Here is a 24,348-nt window from a genome sequence, read left to right as displayed (position 1 = left end):
CATTCTCATTCCCTCAGGGCTAGTTCACTCATGCCCCCACAAACAGGGTCAGCTCTATTGTGTATCCAGATGATGTGTAGGATCCTTTCTTCTGATTGCTTCAGCCAGTGAGGGACACGACCTGTTCTGCTAGTATTATAGTCTGTAAATGGAGTTTCTCTGTCCTATCCTGTTCCACAGCTGCTTCCAAATAATCACTCAGAAGTTTATATTAATTACAAATGTTTGGCTGATGGCATAGGCTTATTACTAACTAGCTCTTACATTTAAATTAACCCATTTCTATTAATCTAAGAATCGCCATTTGGCCCATGGCTTACTTGTCCTTTTGCATCTTCTTTCTTGGGCTGCTGGCTGGTGTTTGTCCCAACTCCATTCTTCTTCATCTCAGTCCTCAGTTTAAATGTACTACCTAACCTTATCCTGTCTCATCACTGGCCAAACAGCTTTATTATCAACCAATGAGAGCAACACAGTTACAGAAGGACCAACCCACAGCATTTCCCCCTTTCTGTCTAATCATAAAGGAAGGTTTTAACTTTAACACAGTAAAATTACATATAACAAAATAGTTACCAATCAAGAATTATAGTTACAATATCTAGTCTATTTGTGTTTGACAAAATCAGAGAAAACACTCAAGTATCTATCTTATTAGTCTAAAGTTTTATATCTAATTTACCTTTTATCATAGCTAAGGAAAACTATAATTATAACTATCTAGTCTTCAACTCCATCAGACTACAGAAGGATGTAATGTTACTTAATGACAGGGACGTCAGGCTGCCTGGACATCCCAAAAGTTTCTCTGTAATGTTGGGTCATCCATTTTTGGCCTATAAGTCTAGTATATCTGATAGACTTATTTCAGAAGCAGGAAAAATTGTAGTACTATCTTGGCAAAGCTTGGCAGTCACTTTTCTTTGTGTCCTGCTTGTCCAGACTGGACAGCATACTTACTGTCAGCAGTCAAGGCAAGGGCAGTATCATGCCCGATAGGCCAGTTTTGTCAATGAAAACAAACTCCACATAGAGTTTCTTTGATGCTCATCATCCTCTTTGAAGTAATTGGTGTTGCCAGGAGCAGATGTGTCTCACTGTTGAGAAAAGACTAAATTATTACAACATTTTAAGTGCCATATTCTATGTCTTTGAAGTATTTGAAAATTACCTATCTAATTGAAATATCTTTGTATACCTAGAAAACCTAACTAACATGACTATAAGTTTGACTATTATAGATGACTATTAATCTGTATTTTTAATTATATGTTACATTTTTAAATGAGCTGCATAAACATAATACTTTAAACAAGAGTAAAAATATACATACAATATAACAAAATTGACTTTAAATTTGTATCAGTAAACTAAAATCCATACCAATGTAAAATATTAAGATTAACAGTTATTTTTTGAATTAAAGTAGATTCAATAATCTACCCTTTTCCCCACATTTCTATATCATATCCCTCTTTCTTCTTTAGAAAGAGATTGACTATGACCAATAACAATTTATAACCAACCCTCTAAACAGAAACAAATATCTATAATCTATTTTTTGGGAATGTGGGCATAGTTCTCTAGACTACTTCCTGCTGACTGAAGGCACTAGTAATCCTATGGAACCCTGAGAAAATTTAGGATAATTTTTAAGAATTGATTATAGTATTTTGTGAGGCTGGATCATCTTAGTCAGTGGCCTTGAAGCTGTTTTGGATGCTGCATCAACTCGGCCATTTTTATTGGTGTCTGGTCCCCTTGTTCTAAAATATATATATTTATTTATTTTTAAATGTATATATATGTATTAATAGAAATATAAACTGTGTGTTGTATACAAGTCAGCCAAAGATAATTTTTTGTTTTATGTTTGAGTAGATAAAATATACATTATGTATCTTGTAGTTACTTTAGGTTTATTTTTCGATGTCTAAAGTCAGGATTTCAGGGGGTCTTCCTCAATCAAACCAGATTTTCCATAACCCAGAATGAATCCATAGCCTTTCATTTTCTGTGCAAAAACAAAAACAGAACCTCTTTTCCAAAGTAACATTATCTTTTGACTTAAATTTTGAAATCAAGATATTTTTAAATATGTAGGTTGGATTAATCCAGCAACATTTATAATCAAATGTCTCTTAGCAACTGTTGTTTCTTCCTCCACATTCAAACAATTCAAGACAACTCAGTAACATACAGTATCCAGACTCTGCATATTTTCCATCTTTACGTGGCTTTTTTATTACTTTACTCCCTTTTTAAGGACTTTCTATTTTAAAATTATATATTTATTTTTTATGACTGTCTATACCTTCTCTTTTCTCTCTCAAGCCTGTGTGTGTGGGTATTTTTTTTTATTTTACAATACAGGGTTTCTCTGTGTAGGTTTGTGCCTTTCCTGGAACTCACTTTGTAGCCCAGGCTGGCTACAAACTCACAGAGATCCACCTGGCTCTGCCTCCCAAATGCTGGGATTAAGGGCGTGCACCACCACCGCCCAGCACCTATGTATATTTTTAAACACAGTGTAACACATTTAGAGGTTTTTTCCATATGAATCTGTCTTTATTCTGTATCTCTAACCCTTTTTGTCTGTATGAGCAGAAACCCTAAATCTATATTATAATTTCAAATATATATTTTTAAAATTAGAAGATAAAATAAAGGCCTTCTCTGGTAAGAGACCATTGTAGTTTGAGTAGAACTGGCTCCCCCACACTCACGTGTTTGAATGCTTTGCCCATAGGGAGTGGCACTATTAGGAGGTGTAGCCCTGTTGTAGTAGGTGTGGCTTTGTTGGAGGAAGTGTGTCACTGTGAAGGTGGGCTTTGAGATATCATATTCTCAAGCTAAGCCTAGTGTAGCAGTTTCTGCCTGCTGCCTCTGGATCTGATATAGAACACTTAGCTCCTTCTCCAGCATTATATCTGCTGGCATGTCACCATGTATTGTGCCATGATGATAATGGACTAAACCTCTGAAACTGCAAGTCAGTCCCAACTAAATGTTTTTCTTTATAAGAGTTATGGAGACCACAGTGTCGCTTCACAACAATAAAAATTTAACTAAGAGAGAGACATTTCAAAAAAACGTGTCAACCATAAAATTCAAGTTGGATTTATTAAAAGATATGGGGCCATTATTATGTAAAGTTACAAATGGAATGAATCATACAAATGCTAATGAAGAGACAAATCACATGATTGTTTCAATAAGTGTACAAAAGGCCTTTGACAATGTCCAAACTCACCATAATATAGGCTATATATTATAAATACACAGTCTACATACCCTACATGGAGAAAAATTCTAAGCAACTCTATTAAAATCAGGAATTAGACAAGGCTGTCCATTATCCCCACTCCTTTCAAATTCAGTGGTTAAACGACTAACCAAAGAAATAAGTTAAGTGAAGAAAATGAAATGACAACAAACTGAAAAAGAATTTGATTCATCCCTATTTACAAATGATACATTATAAATGAGAGATCTCCAAATTCCACTAGAAATCTTCTAGAAATGATCAACACATTGAGCAAAGTGAGAGGATACAAAATTAACTTACATTAAAAAGTTGTCTCTGTAAGCCCATTGAGGTACAAGAGTGTTCCAGCCCTTCCCCTCAGGACCCCTCAACCACCAGGGTTCCACTCACCAAACACTCTAAGTGCCCTAATGGCCAAACTTAGCATCCACCCTATAGAGCAACAAGCCCAAGCTCTGGATTAACATCCCACCAATCTGCACCCTGTAAAACTCTGTCCACTAAGAAGCACTATATAAACCTATCTTCTGCTCAGTTCTCTGCTGCTTCTCACCTGAGCAGAGTCAGCCACACTCCTGAGTTTTTCCATCCCAATAAATCTCTTGTGTGAGTTTTATTGTGTGATGTGATTCTGTGATATTCCTTGGCCCCTGACTCTAAGGTTCCAGGACACCTTTTCCCTCAGAGTTGTAACACTTACAGTCTTCACACATACCAATAACAACAAAATGCTGAAGAAGACTTCATGGAACTGCTTCCATTTACAATAGCCTTAGAACAAATAAATATAACTAGACATAAACCTAAATAAGGAGGTGAAAAATTTCTATAATGAAGAAAAATATTGATCAAGATACTGGAAGATATAAAGATATTCCAGGACATAGATTATTTGATTTAATATTATGAAAATGAGCAATGTGCTACAATACTTTTGAAATTCAATGCAATGCTCATCAAAATTCTAATGAAATTATTCACAGAAAGAGAACAAATGTCCTAAAGTTTCTATGGAAGCACAAAGATCCCAGAAATACAAAGAACCCTAAGTAAAAAGAACAAATCTGGAGCAATTACCTATTTTCAAGTTGTATTACACAGTTATAATAATAAAACTAAAACAGAAATAGTACAAAACAAACTTGGAATTAACAGAAAACATAAGAGGATGCTTCATCAGTGCATAAAATTACAGCCACCTCATTCCTTTCTTTAATTTCTTTTTTCCCCATTTAAAAACAGAGATTTTTATTCTTTTTGGTCCAAACAGGGTATTTCACATTATCTCACATTACAGAAGCCCCTGTGAGTCGTGTGCAGAACTTCAGGGATGGGGCAGATCCAGCACAGTTAATCAGGCTTATACAGAAAGAGCTGGGAGATACAAAACCCGGAGGAACCAGAGAGGGCTGCAGGTGTGGGTGACACAGGGACTTCTCACTCAGTTCCAAAGCCCTCTTCAGACCTCAGTTAACCCACTGGGGAGTGGGAGGGTGAGGTCTGAGGGCATTAGGAAGACAGAGTCCCTCAGAACATCTGCAGTACTTGAAACCCTTGGATGTACCCACATCCCTTTCCCTGAGCAAACAACAAAATACAAAAACTCTTGTTTTCTTTTATTGAAACTGTCTGCAATTTACATGAGTTTATAAACAAGAGACTGATGTGAAAGAGATGAAGAAATCAGAAACTTTGGAACACATGCAAAGCTTGACCCTTAGCCTGCAGGGAAATCCATAGCCTGGTTGTCCCACCGTATTGTTTCCTGCTTGTTGTGTCAACACTGAGAAGGAAGCAAAACATGTTGGGGGAGAAGAGAAGATGGGTAACTCATGCCTGTTGCCAGCTCTCAGGAACCTGAGGCAGGAAAATTATGATCAGCTACAGGACAGACATTGCTACACAGTAAGGCCCAGTTCCAAAACAAACCAGAATAAGGAAAAGAAAAGGAAAAACAAAACAAAACACCAAAAGTGTGTGGTGAATGCATCTTTAGTCCCAGTTGTGTACAGGCAGAGGAAGGGAAATGTACTCTGTGAGTTTGAGGCCAGCTTCATCTACAGAGTGATTTCCCAGACAGCCAGGGCTACAGAGTGAGACCCTGTCTCAAACAAGTCAACAACAGAAACAACCAATAAATAAATTAACTAATAAAAGGAAGAAAAGAAAACAGAAAAGCAACAAAAAAAACCACAATAAAACACAAAACCCGACACAGGGTGCTGATATGGGGAGCTGACACCCTTTTGTGCTCAGTTTCTGATCCCCTCTGGGCAGTAGACCAGGATCCTCACCCTGGCTGTCATCTCTGACTGGAGCCCAGTCAGTTGATAAGTCCTACGGGAATATGTGGAGTCATATTGCCACCCCAGACTGAAGACATGGCAGCTCTGGTTAGTTCCCTGTAATACATCTTCAGGGACATGGAAGAGTTATCATACCTGTCATTGCCCATGTTGGTGTTGTAGATGTGTTTCTGGTTCCCTGGAGTTATCATGTACACCTGACTGACATATGTGTTTGTGCAGTGGTCCATGCGTGGTAGAAGCACATCACAGAGATGTCACCTTGTACTGTATATCTGTAGCTTAAGTTTTCCTGCCTGGCCCACAGTCAGAACAAATCTCTCTCACCTGCCAGTCCCACAGCCTCTCAAACCCGACCAAGTAAACACAGAGACTTATATTGGTTTCAAACTGTATGGCCGTGGCAGGCTTCTTGCTAACTGTTCTTACAGCTTAAATTAATCCATTTCCATAAATCTATACCTTGCCACATGGCTCATGGCTTACCGGCATCTTCACATGCTGTTTCTCATCGTGGCGGCTGGCAGTGTCTCTCTGACTCAGCCTTCCACTTCCCAGCTTTATTCTCCTCCTTGTCCCGCCTACACTTCCTGCCTAGCCAATGGCCAATCAGTGTTTTATTTATTGACTAATTAGCAACACATTTGCCATACAGAACATCCCACAGCATATATCATTATAGACTTGCTTGCATACTTGTTGGTCTGTAGCCCAAAGATAAAGTGGCTGTCCTTCACAGTAGTATCATCAAAGTTCCTCTATTGTTTCTCTGAGTATTTGACCCTAATATCCACAGCACTCTGCAGGCCTTAGTCTTGGCCTTTCCCACAAGTAGAAGTATATACACTTGTATCTGTGTCATATTCCTGTTCTTGAACAGGTCATTGCACTTGAAGTGGTCCATGGAGTTCATACCATAACTGACCATGGCCTTGATGAAGCTGTACAAGTTTTCTAGCAGTTAGCATTTCTGCATAGAGTGGTTGATCTTGGGGACAGAGCCAGCTGCAACATGTTTATGATTGTTCTTAGGATGACCCAATCCCTGAGACCCTTCTAGAAGTTGGGGCCAAAGGATAGATAGATACATGATACACTTGACCCAGATGTGGAGTTTGGCTTCCTTCTGAGAGTTATTTTTGAATGGGATCTGGTTCTTGACCTGAGACAGGAGCCTTTAGGATTGCCTCTTGTTAATCTACATGGAGTTCATGGTGTGTGGCACCTGTGTAGGACCAATGTGGACCAGAGGAAGTTACTGTTATCAGACACTCATATTTTTGAAAGGTACCAAAAATACACAGTGAAGTACAGAATTAAATTGTACATATATCTATTACCCTGCACTAAAACCAATTTCAAATGAATAAAATAATTCCTTGTGAAACCTGAAACAATGATTGATTTTTAAAAAATTAAGACATCAGTGGTTTTCAGAGACTAAATTACAATTTATATAATCATGCCATTCTCTCATTCTATATAGTGTGGATATCAGGGTAGGTGGATATCCCAGTTGCTTTTCTATTGCTATGAAAAAAAAAACACCATGACCAAAAGCCACGTCAAAAGAATGGGTTTATTTCATTTTATTTCTTATATTCCACCATCCAGAGAAGTCAGGACTGGCTCAGGCAGGAACCTGGACACAGGAACTGAGGCAGAGTCCATGGAGAACTACTTCTTACTGGGTTAGTCCTCGTGCTCTCTTTACCCTGCTTTCTTATGGCACCCTGGTCCAAACACTCAGATGTGGCAAGATTCCCATTGAGTAGTGCCCTCCCATAATAATTATCAGTTGAGGAAATGTACGACAGGCTTGTTAACAGGACAATCTGGTGGTGGTAGTGGTGGTGGTGGTGGTGGTGGTGGTAGTGGTGGTGGTGGTCATGGTGGAGGAGGTGGTGGTGGTCTCAATTTATGTTCACTAACTTGCACCAATTTGACATAAAACTAGCCATCACAGTGGATAATACCATTTGTCCATGTGGTTGGATTAAATTTTATCAGGCATCTTAAAAAATGGCTGAATGGGGGCTGGAGAGATGGCGCAGTGGTTAAGAGCACTGACTGCTCTTCCAGAGGTCCTGAGTTCAATTCCCAGCATCCACATGGTGGCTCACAACCATCTGTAGTGAGATCTGGTGCTCCCTTCTGGCCTGTAGGGATACACACAGACAGAACACTATATGCATAATAAATAAATAGATAAATCTTTTAAAAAATGGCTGAATGTATTTCTGAAGCTATGTACACAGAGGATGAAGTGAAGGGTTGATAAACCATCTGAAGTTGGCTTCATCATCCTATAATGTAATGTCAAGGGAAGAATTAAGGAAAAATTAAGAGAGATAGCCAAGAGTGAAGATAAACTTCTCCCTGGATCCTGATCTACATGGATGTCAGTAAGTAACCTTATGCTTCAAGCTGCCACGCTTTCCCTGCTAAGATGAGCATAATCTACTCAAACTGCAAGACAAATTATAACCTTCCTCAAATAATTGCATCATTTCAGGCATTTTTTAATTATGAGGAGTGAGGTAAATAAATAACCTAGAGAAAGAATCCAAATGATTAGAAGAAAAATGGATAGGAATAGTGCAGATGAAAGTCAATCACATTTGCATACAATAAGCTCCTATATTTCAAAGAAAATGGGCTGCATAATAAAACACTAAGATTTGATAAATAATTTCAACAAATTAACAGGACAAAAAAATATACATATAAAAATTATATTTTTAGCCATATAAAAATTGATGGAAGGTATTCAGGAAAACATGTATGTTCCTATTGTCTTTTAAACTACATAGTATAAATCATATTCATATGGTTAAGAATATCTTTAGAGACCATTTTAATTCAGCATAATAAATGGAAGAAGGCACTAGGATGCAGGAAATACTCCCATGTTACAAGATCAAAAAAGTTAACATTTTAAAAATGACTATGTTGCCAAAAGTAATAGTGATATTCAATATGATTCCCATCAAATTTCCAAATATATTCCTAACAGATAGAAAAGTAGGCACTAAAATTCTTAAGGAAGCAAGGAAGACAAGAAATAACCAAGTGATTATGAGTCAAAGCAGTTACTCAGAAAATACAATGCAAAAAGTATATAACATCACCTGATTTAAAATACATAGAAATCAGAATCACACACACACACACTTGTTGTTTAGGCAAAAAAAAATCATATAGAAGCTCATTGAGTGTATGCTAAATGATAATAAAAAGGATAGTGACAACAAACTTTGAGCTACATTTTCAATAAAGCAAAATGTAGTTTCTTATATCATTTTAATCTTCTTTTGTCTCCTTCTGCTGATTCCTCCTATCTAACCTTTCTGTATTCATCATAACATCTAACAGAAGAATGTATTTCAAACCTAGAACTTGGGAGAAACTATCTCAAATTCTAGACTATGTCTTTAATAAGTTAATAATGTACCTTATATCAAGTCCCCAAATGCATCAATGGTCACACCAAATTAATCTCTCAACATATTATTATTTTCTTCTCATTCCATATATCTATAGAGGCTTTATCCCCCAAGAATGACTTGTATCTCCATAAATTTCCAACATACATTCTGGAATCAAACAATAATAAAGAATGACTTTGGAAAAATTCCAATGGATATTTTGGTACATAATATACAGCTTATCAGCCATGACTTTACTCATACAAACATAAAAAAATGGGAAAATGAAGCATTTGATATGTGAAATAATGCAGCATAACAAGATTTTCATCTATGGACACTAAGGGACAAGAAGTAGGAAAATGACTTAAAACTCAGGTATGAATCTTATCTGCCTTGATATGTAAAGAGAGGAAGTTTCCTTTTATTCAGGATGATTAAGAGAATGTTTGCAGCCGGGCGGTGGTGGCGCATGCCTTTAATCCCAGCACTCGGGAGGCAGAGGCAGGCGAATCTCTGTGAGTTCGAGGCCAGCCTGGTCTACAAAGCGAGTTCCAGGAAAGGCGCAAAGCTACACAGAGAAACCCTGTCTCGAAAAACCAAAAAAAAAGAGAATGTTTGCTTTTGTCCTCATTATTAGCTTTAAATTAATAGGAAACCCATGCAGTTACTGAGGATTCTTCATATATCATGTAAAATTAATACGCAGCAATGTGAAGATCCACAGTAAAAATATTGGATTATGGTGATATTTTATTTGTACTGAAATGTGATTTTATTTGTATGTTAATAAATAAAGTTGCCCAGGGGTCAGAGCTATTAGAGCCATAGCAAAAGCTGGGTGTTGGTGATGCATGCCTTTAATCCCAGCACTTGATAGGCAGAGCTAGGTAGATCTCTGTGTGTTCAAGGATACAGCCAGCATTGGAGACACATGCCTTTAATCTCAATACCAACCATAGAAAATCTGGAGGTCTGTACAAACAGGCAGTGATGAGGTGGTCATGTGGTTGGGTTTACAACCAATGAGAAGGCAGAACAGAAAGTCTATATAAAGACAAACACACAGGAAGTAGGTCTCTCTTGGCTGAAGAGGCTAGCTGCAGCAGACGGGTAAGTCTCTTAGCTCTGATCTCTTGGCTTTCTTCTTTGCATTGGTTCTGTGTTTCTTATTTAATAAGATGGTTGGTTACATCTACATTGGATAATAGTAAAAATGATGTTCAGTGTGTCTATATGAGCTCATGGGCCCTTCATGAACTTTTCACTCCATGTCTTATTTAGGATCTACTAATGAAATCAACTTACATGATTTTCAATGGTGTTCACACATGGTTTTTGGCACAGGTTTGGTTATGAATTTTCTTAAGGGATGTTCGTCCTTAGCACAGTTATGATATGGACATCATTTTCATAACATGTTTTCCAGACTCTGTGTGTCATATCATGAGGTTCTCAGATGCAGAGTCTTAGACTTGAATATTTCTGGTTCCTCCAGGGAGTATTACAAAGGACAGAAAGAACTGGAAGATATGCGTGGCTTCCCTGCTAAGCAAAAAGAACCAGACAGATACATATGTATAGGCAGAAGTTTCTTAGTCCCGCCTGGCCCTGCGGTCCCACAGCCACTTATAAATAATCACTCAGAGGCTTATATTAATTATAAACTGTATGGCCTATAGGTCAGAATTCTTGCTAGCTAGCTCTTATAACTTAACTCAACCTATTTCTATTAATCCATATGTTGCCATGTGGCTGTGGCATTACTGGTCTTTTGGCATCTTGTTCCTTTGGTGGCAGGCTGGTGTCTCCTCCATCTTCTTCATCTTTTCTTCAGTTCAAATGTACTAAATAACCTTATCCTGCCAAGCCATAGGCAAATGCAGCTTTATTTATCAACCAATCAGAGCAACACATATTCACAGCATACAGAAAGACATCCCACAGCACATTTCCCAGCTATCTCAGTCCGTAGAGAATGGGTCGTGGGGTTCTTGCCCCATGTTGGGCACCAAATAAGCAATAAATCCAGAGGAGTCTGTTTAAGAAGTATTAGGGAAATTTATTAAGGTAAAGTGAAGAAATACACTCATGAATACAGAATGGAGTAGACAGCTGAAGTCATACTCTGATCTGACCAGGAGCAAATACACTTCACAGGCAGGCAGCATGGAGAAAGGGCATGTGACTCTTCTCCCTTTTCTCTTAAGAGGTCATGTACAATGGCAGGAAACACCACCTCTTTCAGGCCCTATAGCCGAAGGTCATGGGCAGAGCAAATACCACTACATACATGCTTGCATGCAAATGAGATATATAATATGTCTGAATACTCTTGACCCATACCACCATTGTTCAGTCCCAAATCTGAGCAAACATGGATGAGGTGTGCATTTTATTTTTGTCATCTTGGTCTTGAATCTTCCTGTCTTCTTGTGTAATTTGACTGACATCAAGTGCTTTTGGAGAATAAATGACACTAAGAATCTGGATGAAGATTGTATATTCATGATTGTCCTTGCCCCAAAACCAGTGAGAAAATTTATTTTAATAAATTTCTGGATAAGAAGTACTTGTCGTTTTTCTTTTCTCTTTGGCTATTATCTTTAATAATTTCTGTGAGTTTTGATAGTACAGGGCAGACACTGCATGTACCTTTTGTCTTCTTAAAGACACTACTTTGCAAATCACCAAAATTTATTTTGTATTTTGCTAGTGAGTGATTTACTATTTTAAAATGGAAGTGATAGTATTTATCTTTCCACTGTCTGCAATGTTAGAAGTCGAGAGATATGGCACTCTCTACACGCTTCCATGATAAATATCCATCCTTCTGACTGTTGACACCTGGTGCACCAAGGATTCCCCTTACAAACACAATTGAAACCACATTTAGAAATTGAGTATTAAGAGATTTCAAGAAAATGTCTTTCTTAATGTTTCCCAATGTTTCTTACATCAGTATATATTTCCTCACACATGTATAAAAGGGGATCTAATCTCTATGTCCCTCATCCTGGGAGGTCTCTTCACATAGCAATTTAGTAACTCCTTCAAATACTGCTTCACATACCTTATTCTATTAAAAGGAGTATGCCTTCTAAAGTCATAACTACAAAGTAAGTGATCTCCCAACTGTGACATTTTTTTTTTCAAGACAGGGTTTCTCTCTGTAGTGTTAGTGCCTGTCCTGGATCTCGCTCTGTAGACCAGGCTGGCCTTGAACTCACAGAGATCTGCCTGCCTCTGCCTCCCGAGTGCTGGGATTAAAGGTGTGTGTACCACCACCCAGTACAACTATCACATTTTTATGTTGTCACATTTTATTCTGTTTCATTTCTACATCTGCACAATTCTGGATTCAGGGTTTTCTCAATGCTGGATATTTTCTCTATATTGTAGCTAACAAATTTTGAGGTCTGTAAAACTGTTTTCAACTCTGGAAAAAAATATATCATACAAAGAGACTAAAGACAAAATTCACACAATTATCTAAATAGAAGCAGAAAAAGACTGGCAAAATCCAACATGCTTTTATATTAAATGTACTATGGAAAGTAAAGCTGGAGGAAATATACTTCAGCATACTAAAGTTTATAGACAACAACACTACATCCATCATTTGCTTAATTAGACAAAATCTTGGAACAATCCCAATTAAATTAGGAATGACATAGAGCTGTACACTATCCTTACTACTTTTCAATATCTTATATTAAGCACTAGTGGAGTGATAAGGCAATAGGAATACAAATAGGAAAGGAGAAAGTCAAACAATCTCTATTTGCAGATGGTCTGATATTATATGTAAGAGTTTTTAAAATTTTTACCTGAAAATTTATACAACTACTCAACAATTTCAGAAAACTGTCAGGATACAGAATCAACTTACAAAAATCAATAACTTTTCTAAACACCACCAACAAAAGCTGCCAAACAAAGATTATGGAGACACTGTCATCCAAATAGTCCAAAAATATAGAATAACAATGCAGAAGATTTCAGGTTTCAAGAAATTAAATACAGGCTGGAGAGATGGCTCGGTGATTTGTTTGTTGTTTTGTTTTGGTTTGGTTTTGCCTCAGTGATTAAGAGCACTGTCTGCTCTTCCAGAGGTCCTGAGTTCAATTCCCAGCAACCACATGGTGGCTCACAACCATCTGTAATGAGATCTAGTGCCCTCTTCTGGCCTGCAGGGATACATGCAGGCAGAACACTGTATATGTAATAATAAATCTTGAAGAAGAAGAAGAAGAAGAAGAAGAAGAAGAAGAAGAAGAAGAAGAAGAAGAAGAAGAAGAAGAAGAAGAGGAGGAGGAGGAGGAGGAGGAGGAGGAGGAGGAGGAGGAGGAGGAGAAGAAGGAGGAAGGAAAGAAAAGAAAAAAAAATCAAATACACCAAATCCTAGTATTATTTCTAGCATGTTGCATGGTCTTTCAAAACGACCTTTGCTAAGATTATAATCTGAACTATTTACTTTGGTGTTGACTGTTGGCTGTTGGCTTGCTCTAAATTGCCTTTATTATGATTAGGTATGTTCCTGTGTTCCTGATCTCTCCGTGACCTTTATCATGAAGGGGTGTTGGATTTTATCAAAGGCCTTTTCAGCATCTAGTGAGATGATCATGTGGTTTTTTTTCTTTCAGTTTGTTTATATGGTGTATTACATTGACAGACTTTCATATGTTGAACCATCCTTGCATCCCTGGGATCATAGTGGATAATTGTTTTGATGTGTTTTTGGAGTCTGTTTGCCAATATTTTATTGAATATTTTTGCATCAATGTTCATGAGGGAGAGTGGTCTGTAGTTCTCTTTCTTTGTTGCATCTTTGTTTGGCTTGGGAATCAGGGTAATTGTAGCCTCATAGAAGGAGTTTGGTAACATTCCTTCTGTTTCTATTGTGTGGAACAATTTAAAGAGTATTAGTATTATCTCTTCTTTGAAGATCTGGTAGAATTCTGCGCTGAAACCATCGGGTCCTAGGCTTTTTTTGTTGTTGTTGTTGGGAGACTTTAATGACTGTTTTCCTTATGTGCCTCTAGAAAATTTTAAATTTCCAATTAAATATTTTCTTGAGTATCTGTGTGTGTTTAAAAGATAAGGATTGATTTACATTCTTCTATCCTTTTTATTTATGATGAAAATATTCCATGTAAGTTCCCAGGAATCCATAAGGATGACCACATCTTAGACTACTGGCAATAATGGAGAGGGTGCCTGAACTAGCCTACCCCAGTAATCAGATTGGGGAATACCCTAACAGTCATCATAGAGCCTTCATCCAGTAACTGATGGAAGTAGATGCAGAGTTTCACAGTCAAGCACCAGGCTAAGCTCGAGCTCCATGATTCCAGTCAAAGAGTGGTAAGAGGGATTATATGAGCGGGGGAGGGTGGATCAAGATCATGATGGGGAAATCTACAGAGACAACTGAACCAAGCTTGTGGCTGGAGAATTTCTCTCCAGCTCCCGCCAAGCCCCGGAAGTCTGACAGCCCACTTATAAACACACAGACTCTTATATTATTTAAACTGTTTGGCCTAATGGCTCAGGCTTCTAGCTAACTAGTTCTTACATCTTAAATTTATCCATTTCTATAAATCTATACCTTGCCATGTGGCTCGTGGCTTACCGGCATCTTCACATGCTGCTTGTCATGGCGGCGGTTAGCAGTGTCTCTCTCCACTTTCCTGTTCTCTCCTTTCTCCTCTCTGTTAGTCCCACCTATACTTCCTGCCTGGCCACTGGACAATCAGTGTTTTATTTATACAGAATGATATCCACAGCACAAGCTCACAGGAACTTTAGACCAACAACTGTGGAACCTGTATAGGATCAGACTAGACCCTATGAATACGGGAGACAATTGTCTTGCTGTGGGATATCTTTCTGTACACTGTGAATATGTGTTGCTCCCATTGGCTAATAAATAGGGTTGTTTTGGCCTATTGTAAGGAAGCTTAGAGGCAGGTGGAAAATCCAAGAAGAGACGGGAAGAAGAAAGGCAGAGGCAGAGAGAGATGGTAGCTACAACCTAAGGAATAGCAAGATGCCAGCAGACCAGTAATGCCACAGTCATACGGCAACTTATAGATGAATAGAAATGGGTTGAGTTATAAGAGCTAGCTAGTGAGAAGCCTGAGTCATTAGGCCATACAGTTTATAAGTAATATACGCCTCTGTGTGTTTACTTGGGTCTGAGTGGCTGTGGGACTGGGCAGGACACAGGAAAACTTCTGACTACATTGTGTAGCTTGGTCTGTTTCAGAGGTCCCTGGCAGTGGGATCAGGATCTATACTTGGTGCATGAGCTGGCTTTTTGGAGCCCATTATATATGGTGGGATGCCTTGTTCAGGCATGATGCAGTAGGGAAGGACTTGGTCCTGTCTCAACTGAATGTACCAGGGTTTGCTGACTCCTCATGGGAGGCCTTGCCCTTTTGGAGGAAGAGATGGAGGTAGACAGGTGGAAGGGGGAGTGGGAAGAGGGATGAGAGGGGAATGTGTATGTGGAATGCAAAATGAATTTAAAAAAAAATTTTAAGAAAATATTCCATGTATATCTCAAATGTTACTTCATTTTTCTTACTGTCCTCTTGGGGTATTTCTCATTATCTTTTTATGTCCATATTTTAAATTATTCTATCTGCTTTATTATTTCCATCATTTATTGAGATTGAAAAGAGGAAAAATACAATATACAGTAATGAAATACTAAGAATGACTTTGAGATGTTTTGAAAGTTTATTATATATAATAAACTGGAAAATCTAGAATAAATAGGATAATTTCAAGACATGCAATATCAAAATTAATTCAGGAAGTATCATCTTATACTAGATATTAGAGGCTACTGCTCTATACATATTCAATATAGTACTTGAAGTTCTAGCTAGAGCAATAAGACAACAAAAGGAGATCAAAGGGATACAAATTGGAAAGGAAGAAGTCAAACTTTCACTATTTGCAGATGATATAATAGTATACATAAGTGACCCTATAAATCCTACCAGGGAACTCCTACAGCTGATAAGCACCTTCAGTAACTGGTGGGATACAAGATTAACTCAAAAAAAGCAGTAGCCTACCTATATATAAATGATAAGAGATTGGAGATTAAGCTCAGTTGTAGAGCACTTGCCTAGCAAGCATAAGGCCCTGGGTTCAGTCCTCAGCTCCAAAAAAAAAAATGATAAATAGGTAAGAAAAAAATCAGGGAAACATCATCCTTTACAATAGCCACAAATAATATAAAATACCTTGGGGTAACTCTAACTAAGCAAGTGAAAGACCTGTATGGCAAGAATTTTAAGTCTTTAAAGAAAGAAATTGAAGAAGATATCAGAAAATAGAAAGATCTACCATGTTCATGGATAGGTAGGGTCAACATAATAAAAATGGCAATCTTACGAAAAGCAATCTAGAGATTCAATGCAATCCCAATAAAAATCCCAACCCAATTCTTCACAGTCCACAAAAGAACAATACTCAACATCATATGGAAAAATAAAAAACCCAGGATAGCTAAAACAATCCTATACAATAAAGGAATTTCTGGAGGCATCACTATCCCTGATTTCAAGCTCTACTATAGAGCTATAATAATAAAAACAGCTTGATATTGGCATAAAAACTGACACGTGGATCAATGGAATCAAATTGAAGACTCTGACATTAACCCACACACCTATGAACACCTGATTTTTGAAAAAGAAGCTTAAAATGTACAATGGAAAAAGGAAAGCATCTTCAACAAATGGTGCTGGCATAACTGGATGTCAACAGGTAGAAGATTGTAAATAGATCCATATCTGTCACCATGCACAAAACTCAAAGCTAAATGGATCAAAGACCTCAACATAAATCCAGCTATACTGAACCTAATAGAGGAGAAAGTAGGAAGTAGCCTAGAATGCATTGGCACAGGAGACCACTTCCTAAATATAACACCAGTAGCACAGACACTGAAAACAACAATAAATGGGACCTCTTGAAACTGAGAAGCTTTTGTAAGGCAGAGGGCACAGTAAATAAGACAAAACAACAGGCTACAGAATGGGAAAAGATCTTCACCAGCCCCACATCTGACAGAGGGCTGTTCTCCAAATTATATAAAGAGCTCAACAAATTAGACATCAAAATACCAAATAATCTGATTACAAAATGGGGTACAGATCTAAACAGAGAATTCTCAACAGAAGAATCCCAAATGGCTGAAAGACATTTACGGAATTACTCACCATCCTCAGTCATCAGGGAAATGCAAATCAAAATGACTCTGAGATATCATCTTAACACCTGTCAGAATGGCTAAGATCAAAAACACTCAGGATAGCTTACATTGGAGAGGATGTGGAGCAAGGGAACACTCCTCCACTGTTGGTGGGAATGCAAACTTGTATAGCCACTTTAGAAATCAGTATGGCAGTTTCTCAGAAAATTGGGAATCAATCTACCTCAAGACCCAATTGTGGTGATATATTGTGTACCCTAATAAACCTTGCCTTGAGGATCAGAGGATAGAACCAGCCACTAGACTAGACACAGAGGCCAGATAGTGGTGGTACACACCCTTAATCCTGTCACTCTGGTTCTCTGTGAGTTCAAGGCCACACTGGAAACAGAGCCAGGCAGTGACACCTTTAATCCCAGGACTTGGAAGCACACAGGAAGTAATGGCAGGGTGGAGAAAGTTGTATAAGGTGTTAGGAAACAGGATCTAAAGCAGTTCAGCTGAGATCAAGTGTGGACTCGGAGACTTACAGTCTGAGGAAACAGGATTGGCTGAAGAGTTGGTGAGGTGAGCTTAGTTGTGGCTTGCTCTGCTTCTCTGATCTTTCAGCTTTCATCCCAATATCTGGCTCTGGGTTTTTTATTATAAGACCTTTTAAGATTCATGTTACATCAGCCTTGAGGCAGGGGAAGGGGCTTAAACCTGCCTCTACTGAATGTACCAGGTTCTGCTGACTCCCCATGGGAGGCCTTACCTTGTTGTAGGAGGGAATGGGGGTGGGAGGGACGGGAGGAGGTAAGAGGGGGATCTGTGATTGGTATGTAAAATAAATTTTAAAATTTCTTAAGAAAAAAAATAAATGGATAAAAAAAATTTTAAAAAAAAACAAGATTCGTGCTACACCTGATGATACTACTCTTGGGCATATACCCAAGGAATGCTCAATGATACCACAGTATTTTTCATAGTAGCCAGAACCTGGAAACAACCTAGATGACCCTCAACCAAAGAATGGATAAAAAAAACATAGTACATTTACACAATGGAATATTACTCAGTTGTAAAAAACAATGACATCATGAAATTTGCAGGCAAATGGATGGAACTAGAAAATATCATCCTGTGAGGTAACCCAGACTCAGAAAGACAAACATGGTATGTACTCTCTCATAAGTGAATACTAGGTGTAAAGGAAAGAATAACCAGACTATAACCCACAGCTCCAGAAAAGCTAGTTAACAAGTAGGACACTAAAAGGGATGCATGGGTCACTCTGGAAATAGAAAATCGATGAGGTCTCCTGGATAAATTGGGTGCAGGAGTGGGTAAAGGGTAGAGGGGAGAATGTAGGGGATGGGAAAATGAGTGATTGGGATGGCTGAGTTGGGGGAAAGATGGATAGGGAGAGCAATGAAAGTGATATCTTGATAGAGGGAGCCATTATGAGGTTAGAGAGAAACCTGGTGCTAGGGAAATTCCCAGGAATCCACAAAGATGACCCCAGCTAAGACTCCTATAAATAGTGGAGAGGATGATAGGACTGGCCTTCCCCTGTAATCAGATTGGTGAATACGCTGTCACCATAGAGCCTTTATCCAGTAACTGATGGAAGCAGATGCAGAGATCCACAGCCAGGCACCAGGCTGAGCTCCAGGAGTCTAGTCGAAAAGAGAGAGAAGGGATTATATGAGCAGGGGGGTGGGGCTCGAGATCTTGATGGGGAAGTCTACAGAGACAACTGAACCAAGCTTGTGGGAACTCAAGAACTCTAAACTGACAGCTGTGGAGCCTCCATGGGACCAACTAGGCCCTCTGCATGTGGGATACAGTTCTGTAGCTTGGTCTGTTTGAGGGACCCCTGGAAGTGTGACCAGGATCTATCTCTGGTGCATGAGCTGGCTTTCTGGATCCCATTCCCTATGGTGGAATGCCTTGCTCAGCCTTGATGCGTGCGGGGGGTGGAGTGTGTGCTTAATCCTGCCTCAACTGAATGTACCAGGCTTTGTTGACTCCCATGGAAAGTCTTACCCTTTTAGAGGAGTAGATAGGGGGGCTGGGGCAAGGTGGAAGGGGCAGGTAGCAGGAGGAGGAATGGGAGGAGGAATGGTGGTTGGTAAGTAAAATGAAAATAATTTAAAGAAATTTAAAAAAGAAATTAAATAAAGAACTAAGACAAGATCATAGAGACCATAATAGTGTGTGTGTGTGTGTGTGTGTGTGTGTGTGTGTGTGTGTGTGTGTGTGTGTGTGTGTGTGTTTTCCCTCTCTCGACAGCCTCAGAGAATTAAGTTTTGTTCCCTCAAATAGAAAACTCAGAGGTCCACCAACTCAAGCCCTGAGCTCTGGAGACTGGTCCTCAAGGCAGCAATACGAAAATATCAATGCCCCCAGACAACAGAAAGCAGTCTAAAGAGCATGACATCACCATTCCTGCCTCACCAGTCACACATTCCTATTTCCTCGCATTTTATGATATATAAGAGGAGGAATGTTAGTAAACCAAGGACCACCCAGCCTGCCTTCAGTCACCCAGCACCAGAGGTCACAGCCACCAAATATTCTCCCTATAGTGCACACACGCTATACCTGTTTAAAAGGTCCCTGCCATCAGGGACCCTTTCTCTCTGTCTCTGTGTATCTGTGTCTGTCTCTCTCTGTGTCTGTCTGTCTGTCTGTCTGTCTGTCTGTCTGTCTCTCTCTCTCTCTCTCTCTCTCTCTCTCTCTCTCTCCCCACCCCTTTCTCTCTTGTCCCTGGTCTGAGGTAGCCTTTCACTCCCTCTCCCTCACTAAATCTCTTGTGTGAAATCTGTTGCATGATGACTTTGTGGCATTCCTTGGCTCTGACCTGCCAAGGTACTCTGCTGAAAAATATTGACATCCTCCCCAAAATCAAACATGAGAAATAGCCTCTTGGTACCTGCCTCTACCTTGGTGTGGCAGGAAGACTAGGAGAGGACTCAGAGGGTAGCAGAATCTGGGGACTGTCTAGCTCCAGGTCTACCCCTTAGTAATGAGTGTCAGTCTCTTCCACTGGAAACTGGAAACAATAGTACAGAAGCTCATGGGAACATAATGAAGATCAAATGAATTACAGCTAAACCAGCCTTGGCTAGGCAAGCAACAGGGCTTTTCAATTCCAAGGAGTCTCTAATTTAGTAAGGAAGCTAAACATCTGACACCATGAGCTGCTGGGATCCTCCTGGGGAGCCAGATTTTCCTGATATTCTCATACTTTAGACATACCATTTCAAAGTTTGGGTTATTTCATAATTTTTTGTTGGTGTATGGTAAGAAGTCATGTGGAGATGAAAATGGCATTGCATCCTCCCAGGGCGATTGGGCCTGCTAACCTTCATAATGTGTGCAAAATTCCAAAATGTCCATTTCCTTCTAAGGAAAGAAACAGAAATACCATTCCAACTCAGGAAATAACGAAAACTAGTAAGACCACCTAGGGGATGAGAAAAGTCTTTTGAATTATTTTTATTTTAAATTTTTATTTAAATATATAAAGGTTTTTTTGCCTGCATATATGTCTGTGCATCATGGGTGTACCTGGTGCCTGAGGTCAGAAGAGAGTGTCAGATATCCTGGAACTCGAAAACTGGAATAACTTGTGGTTATGAGGCACCATATGCATGCTGGGACCTGAACTAGATCCTCTGCAAGAAAAACAAGTGCTCTTAACCACTGACTTATCTCTCCTTACCATTAAATTTAAAACACAAATTTAGTACAGCCAACGTTCAGAACTGTCAATGCTATTTTACACAAATGTCTACAGCTAGTGTATCTATCTGTCTGTCTGTCTATCTATCTATCTATAGATATAGGTATATAATGTTTTGATTACATTTCCTTTGGTATTTTTTCCTCTAAACTTAATACTATTTGCTCAGTTTTCTATGTATCACTAATTCACCCAAATATGTGTGTGTGTGTGTGTGTGTGTGTGTGTGTGTGTGTGTGTAACTCCACATGTATAGTTCCTCTCAGTATTTAACACTGTGACCCTAGCTCTCAGTCTTCTTGGTCTAATATTAACTCATATGTTGTCAGGGGTCTCTCTCTACACTGGTGTATCCAGATTCTTAGCATCTTGTCCAAAGTATTGAAGAAGCACACAAAATAGAAAGAAGCTAAAGATTTTATTGAGAAGCAAACAGAGTACAGGCCAGATAGACCACCAGAGAGCATTGGGCTCTGAGTGAGAGTCACTCAAGAGTCACTGATTGCTTCCTAAGGTTTCTTTTCCATTCCAAAAGTAGGAGTTGTTTGCTAAGGGTAATCTACAATGTAAGTAGTTTTCTGATTCTCTCTTCACTTTAAAATTATATATATTCATTCATTTATTCAGTGCATACATATATGCAAGTGTGTGAAGCCTAGAAGGCAGCTTGAGGTTTCTTTTCTCTCCTTCTGTTATGGAGTCCTGGGATCAGACTACACCTAGTTTCAGAATGTATTTGGCCACAAAGGGGGAGTTATCAAGGCAATGGAACTTGACCCAACTGCCTGTTTGGAGAGAGGTGAATATGCAGCTCAATGCAGGTGGAGTTCCCAGGTTGCTGAGTGCATTGTTTGTTAAAAGGTGCGTGTGTACGTGTTGTGGTGATATATTGTGTACCCTAATAAAGCTTGCCTGAGGATCAGAGGACAGAGCCAGCCACTAGATTAGACATAGTGGTCAGGCACTGGTAGCACACACCCTTATTCCCAGGACTTGAGATCTCATGCCTTTGCTTGGGAAGCATACATGTCTTTAATCCTAGGAAGTGATGTCGGGCACAGAAAGGTACATAAGGCATGAGGAAACAGGAACTCACTCTCTTTAGACTGAGAATTTCACAGAGGTAAGAACTAGTAGCTGGCTATTCTGCTTCATCTTTCCGCTTTCACCCTGATATGTGGCTCTGATTTTTTATTAAAAGACCATCTAAGATTCGAACAACATCCGGCGTCCAATTTGTGGGGCATGAATTCATGAAAAAGATGCTTGCTTTGCAGACCCTGGCTCGGGTCCAAGCGGCATACGGCCAGAGTCTCAACCCCACGTGAGCTGGAGTCCTTAATCCACTGGCTAAGGTATTTATTGTAGCCTCTCTGAAGCAAACTCCATAGGTTTCTGGGCTCCAAAAACCATAGGAGTTAGCCACTTTCTTGTGTTCCCTGTGCAGATGGCTGGATTTTTCACTTCTTTCCTCTCCCAGTGGGTTTTGGCTTTCTCTGGGCCACCCCACCTCGGGCTGCTGCCACACCATCATCTGAATCTTATTGTCGGCAGATCTGGTGAGTCAACTGGGATTTGTTAAGGACAGGAATTAGTTAAAAGAAAGTTTTTTCCCACATCAAAAAATGGTAAACATTTTTACAATGGAGGGTGTTTGGTCTCTGTTTGATAAAAAATTAGACAGTCTGAAAAATGGAACACTTAAGTGAGAGGATAATTAATGTAGATGGGATTTATATAATGTCAATTATAAATATTATGTTTGATCATTTTTGTCTTATCATTAAAAAAGTTGATTAATATGAGTGTCAAGATAAAAATTTTAGAAAAACTTGTTAAAACAGATCATAGACTTCTGCCATGACTGTCTCATTATTTTTGGAAAGTAGATTGGATTTTCTGCTTTTAAAATCAGTTCAATAGAAGAGCCTGTTGATCCAGAGCACTGCTTCTATGTTAGACATAAACATGCTACCTCGTCAGAAAACTGAGTCTAAGACTGTCTCTGTTCCCTGTGTCTTAGCTGGCTAGCTTCTTCCCTGCATCATGCTGTCCCATCTTTCTGGTTTCCATCTGTGTCTGAAAATTAGATCTGGGAACCTAAAAAAAAAAAACCCAGGTCCAGTCTCCATGCTGTAACACTCAGCCCTCTGATGTAGAGCACTGCTGAGTTCAGTTACATAAGTGTTCTATGCTGTAGTTGAGTTTCATGGGAGACTGAATCCGCAGTGACTGGCACAGTACTTTGAACATAGACATCTAACTCTTAAGTGACTATTTCTACTTATGACACAGTTTAATTTCATACAACAATGAATTTCAACTATTTATTTGCAAAAAAAAAGAGAGAAACTTTAATTTCTCTTTAGGAACAGCTGAGAGTCTTGAAGAACACTTCCTTTCTTTACTGACATCATGTCAATGTTTGAGATGGTGGACTACTCTGGCAGAGGCTGCTTATCATTTGTGCAGTATAAAGGTCAGTGTGACCTACAGAGTAAGGCTACTCCATAACTTCTCCAGTTGAAAATAATTATTGTTCGTAAATTTTCATTTCTTCTCTCATTCTCATTTTTCCAGCCCTAAGACACTTGGGTCTGTGTGTTGCAGGTGAAGTTTTAAATAATGTACATTTAATAAATGGATAAACTCAGGGACAAAGCATAAGCTCTTTAGATTTTAATAACATGGTATGATTTTGAAGTATTAATACCAAGCACAGGAAGTACCACTCCCCTTTCTTGATTAGTGTATGTGGATGTGGGTGTGCATGTGTTTGTGTGTATATGTGTGCATGCATGGTCATGGAGGTCACAGAAATCTCAGTTGTCAATTTTCACCTCCCACCTTGTCTTTGTTGCGTGCTGCAGTGCTGTGTACCCCAGGCTAGCTAGCTCACAACCTTACAGGATTCTCCATCTCCACCTTGCACCTTGCTGTAGAAGCAGAGTTCACCCTACTGTGTCCAGCTTTACATGGGTTCTGAGGATTCAAACTCAGGTCCTCACACTTGCACAGTAAGCACTTTACCTACTAAGCCATCTCCCCACTCAACACCCATTACCTTTTGGGTGAAATATTTCATTCCCTTTAACTTTCAGTAACTACAAAGAGAAAGCAGGGAAAACTTACCCTAAGGAAAGAAAGGAGTAATGATAGAGTTAGAGAGAAAGTTATAGAGGCGGCCTTATTCTTTTTCATTAGGAAACCTCATCAATGTGGGGCATGTTGGAGTATGCCTTTAATCCCAGCACTCAGAACTCTGTGATTTCAAAGACAGCCTGATCTATATTGTGAGTTCCAGGATAGGCAGGGTTACGTAGAGAGATCCTGTCAAAAAAAAAAGGAAACCTCATCAATTCGCAGGCATGAAGTGAGGA

At 39.1% G+C, this 24,348-nt stretch overlaps 1 protein-coding gene and 1 pseudogene across 2 annotated transcripts in view; both read right to left on the bottom strand.

Annotated features, from left to right (window-relative positions):
- Nucleotides 1–3,147: 3,147 nt before the first annotated feature.
- LOC128098647 (calponin-2-like) lies at nt 3,148–23,887 on the bottom strand (annotated as a pseudogene).
- Nucleotides 15,727–24,348, bottom strand: part of LOC128098861 (RAD50-interacting protein 1) — a 63,466-nt gene continuing 54,844 nt past the window's right edge. The window contains exon 15 of one of the 2 annotated variants that reach the window (XM_052720335.1): nt 15,727–24,298. In XM_052720335.1, the coding sequence (XP_052576295.1) occupies nt 24,223–24,298 (76 nt within the window). In that variant the 3' untranslated portion in view covers nt 15,727–24,222. The remainder of the gene's footprint in view (nt 24,299–24,348) is intronic. The other variant, XM_052720338.1, reaches the window with a different exon arrangement.

The sequence above is a fragment of the Peromyscus californicus genome, unplaced genomic scaffold, assembly GCF_007827085.1.
Source record: "Peromyscus californicus insignis strain IS unplaced genomic scaffold, ASM782708v3 Scaffold_6__1_contigs__length_162567912, whole genome shotgun sequence".
In the NCBI taxonomy this organism is placed as follows: Eukaryota; Metazoa; Chordata; class Mammalia; order Rodentia; family Cricetidae; genus Peromyscus; species Peromyscus californicus.
This window is presented reverse-complemented; position numbering and strand designations above follow the sequence as displayed.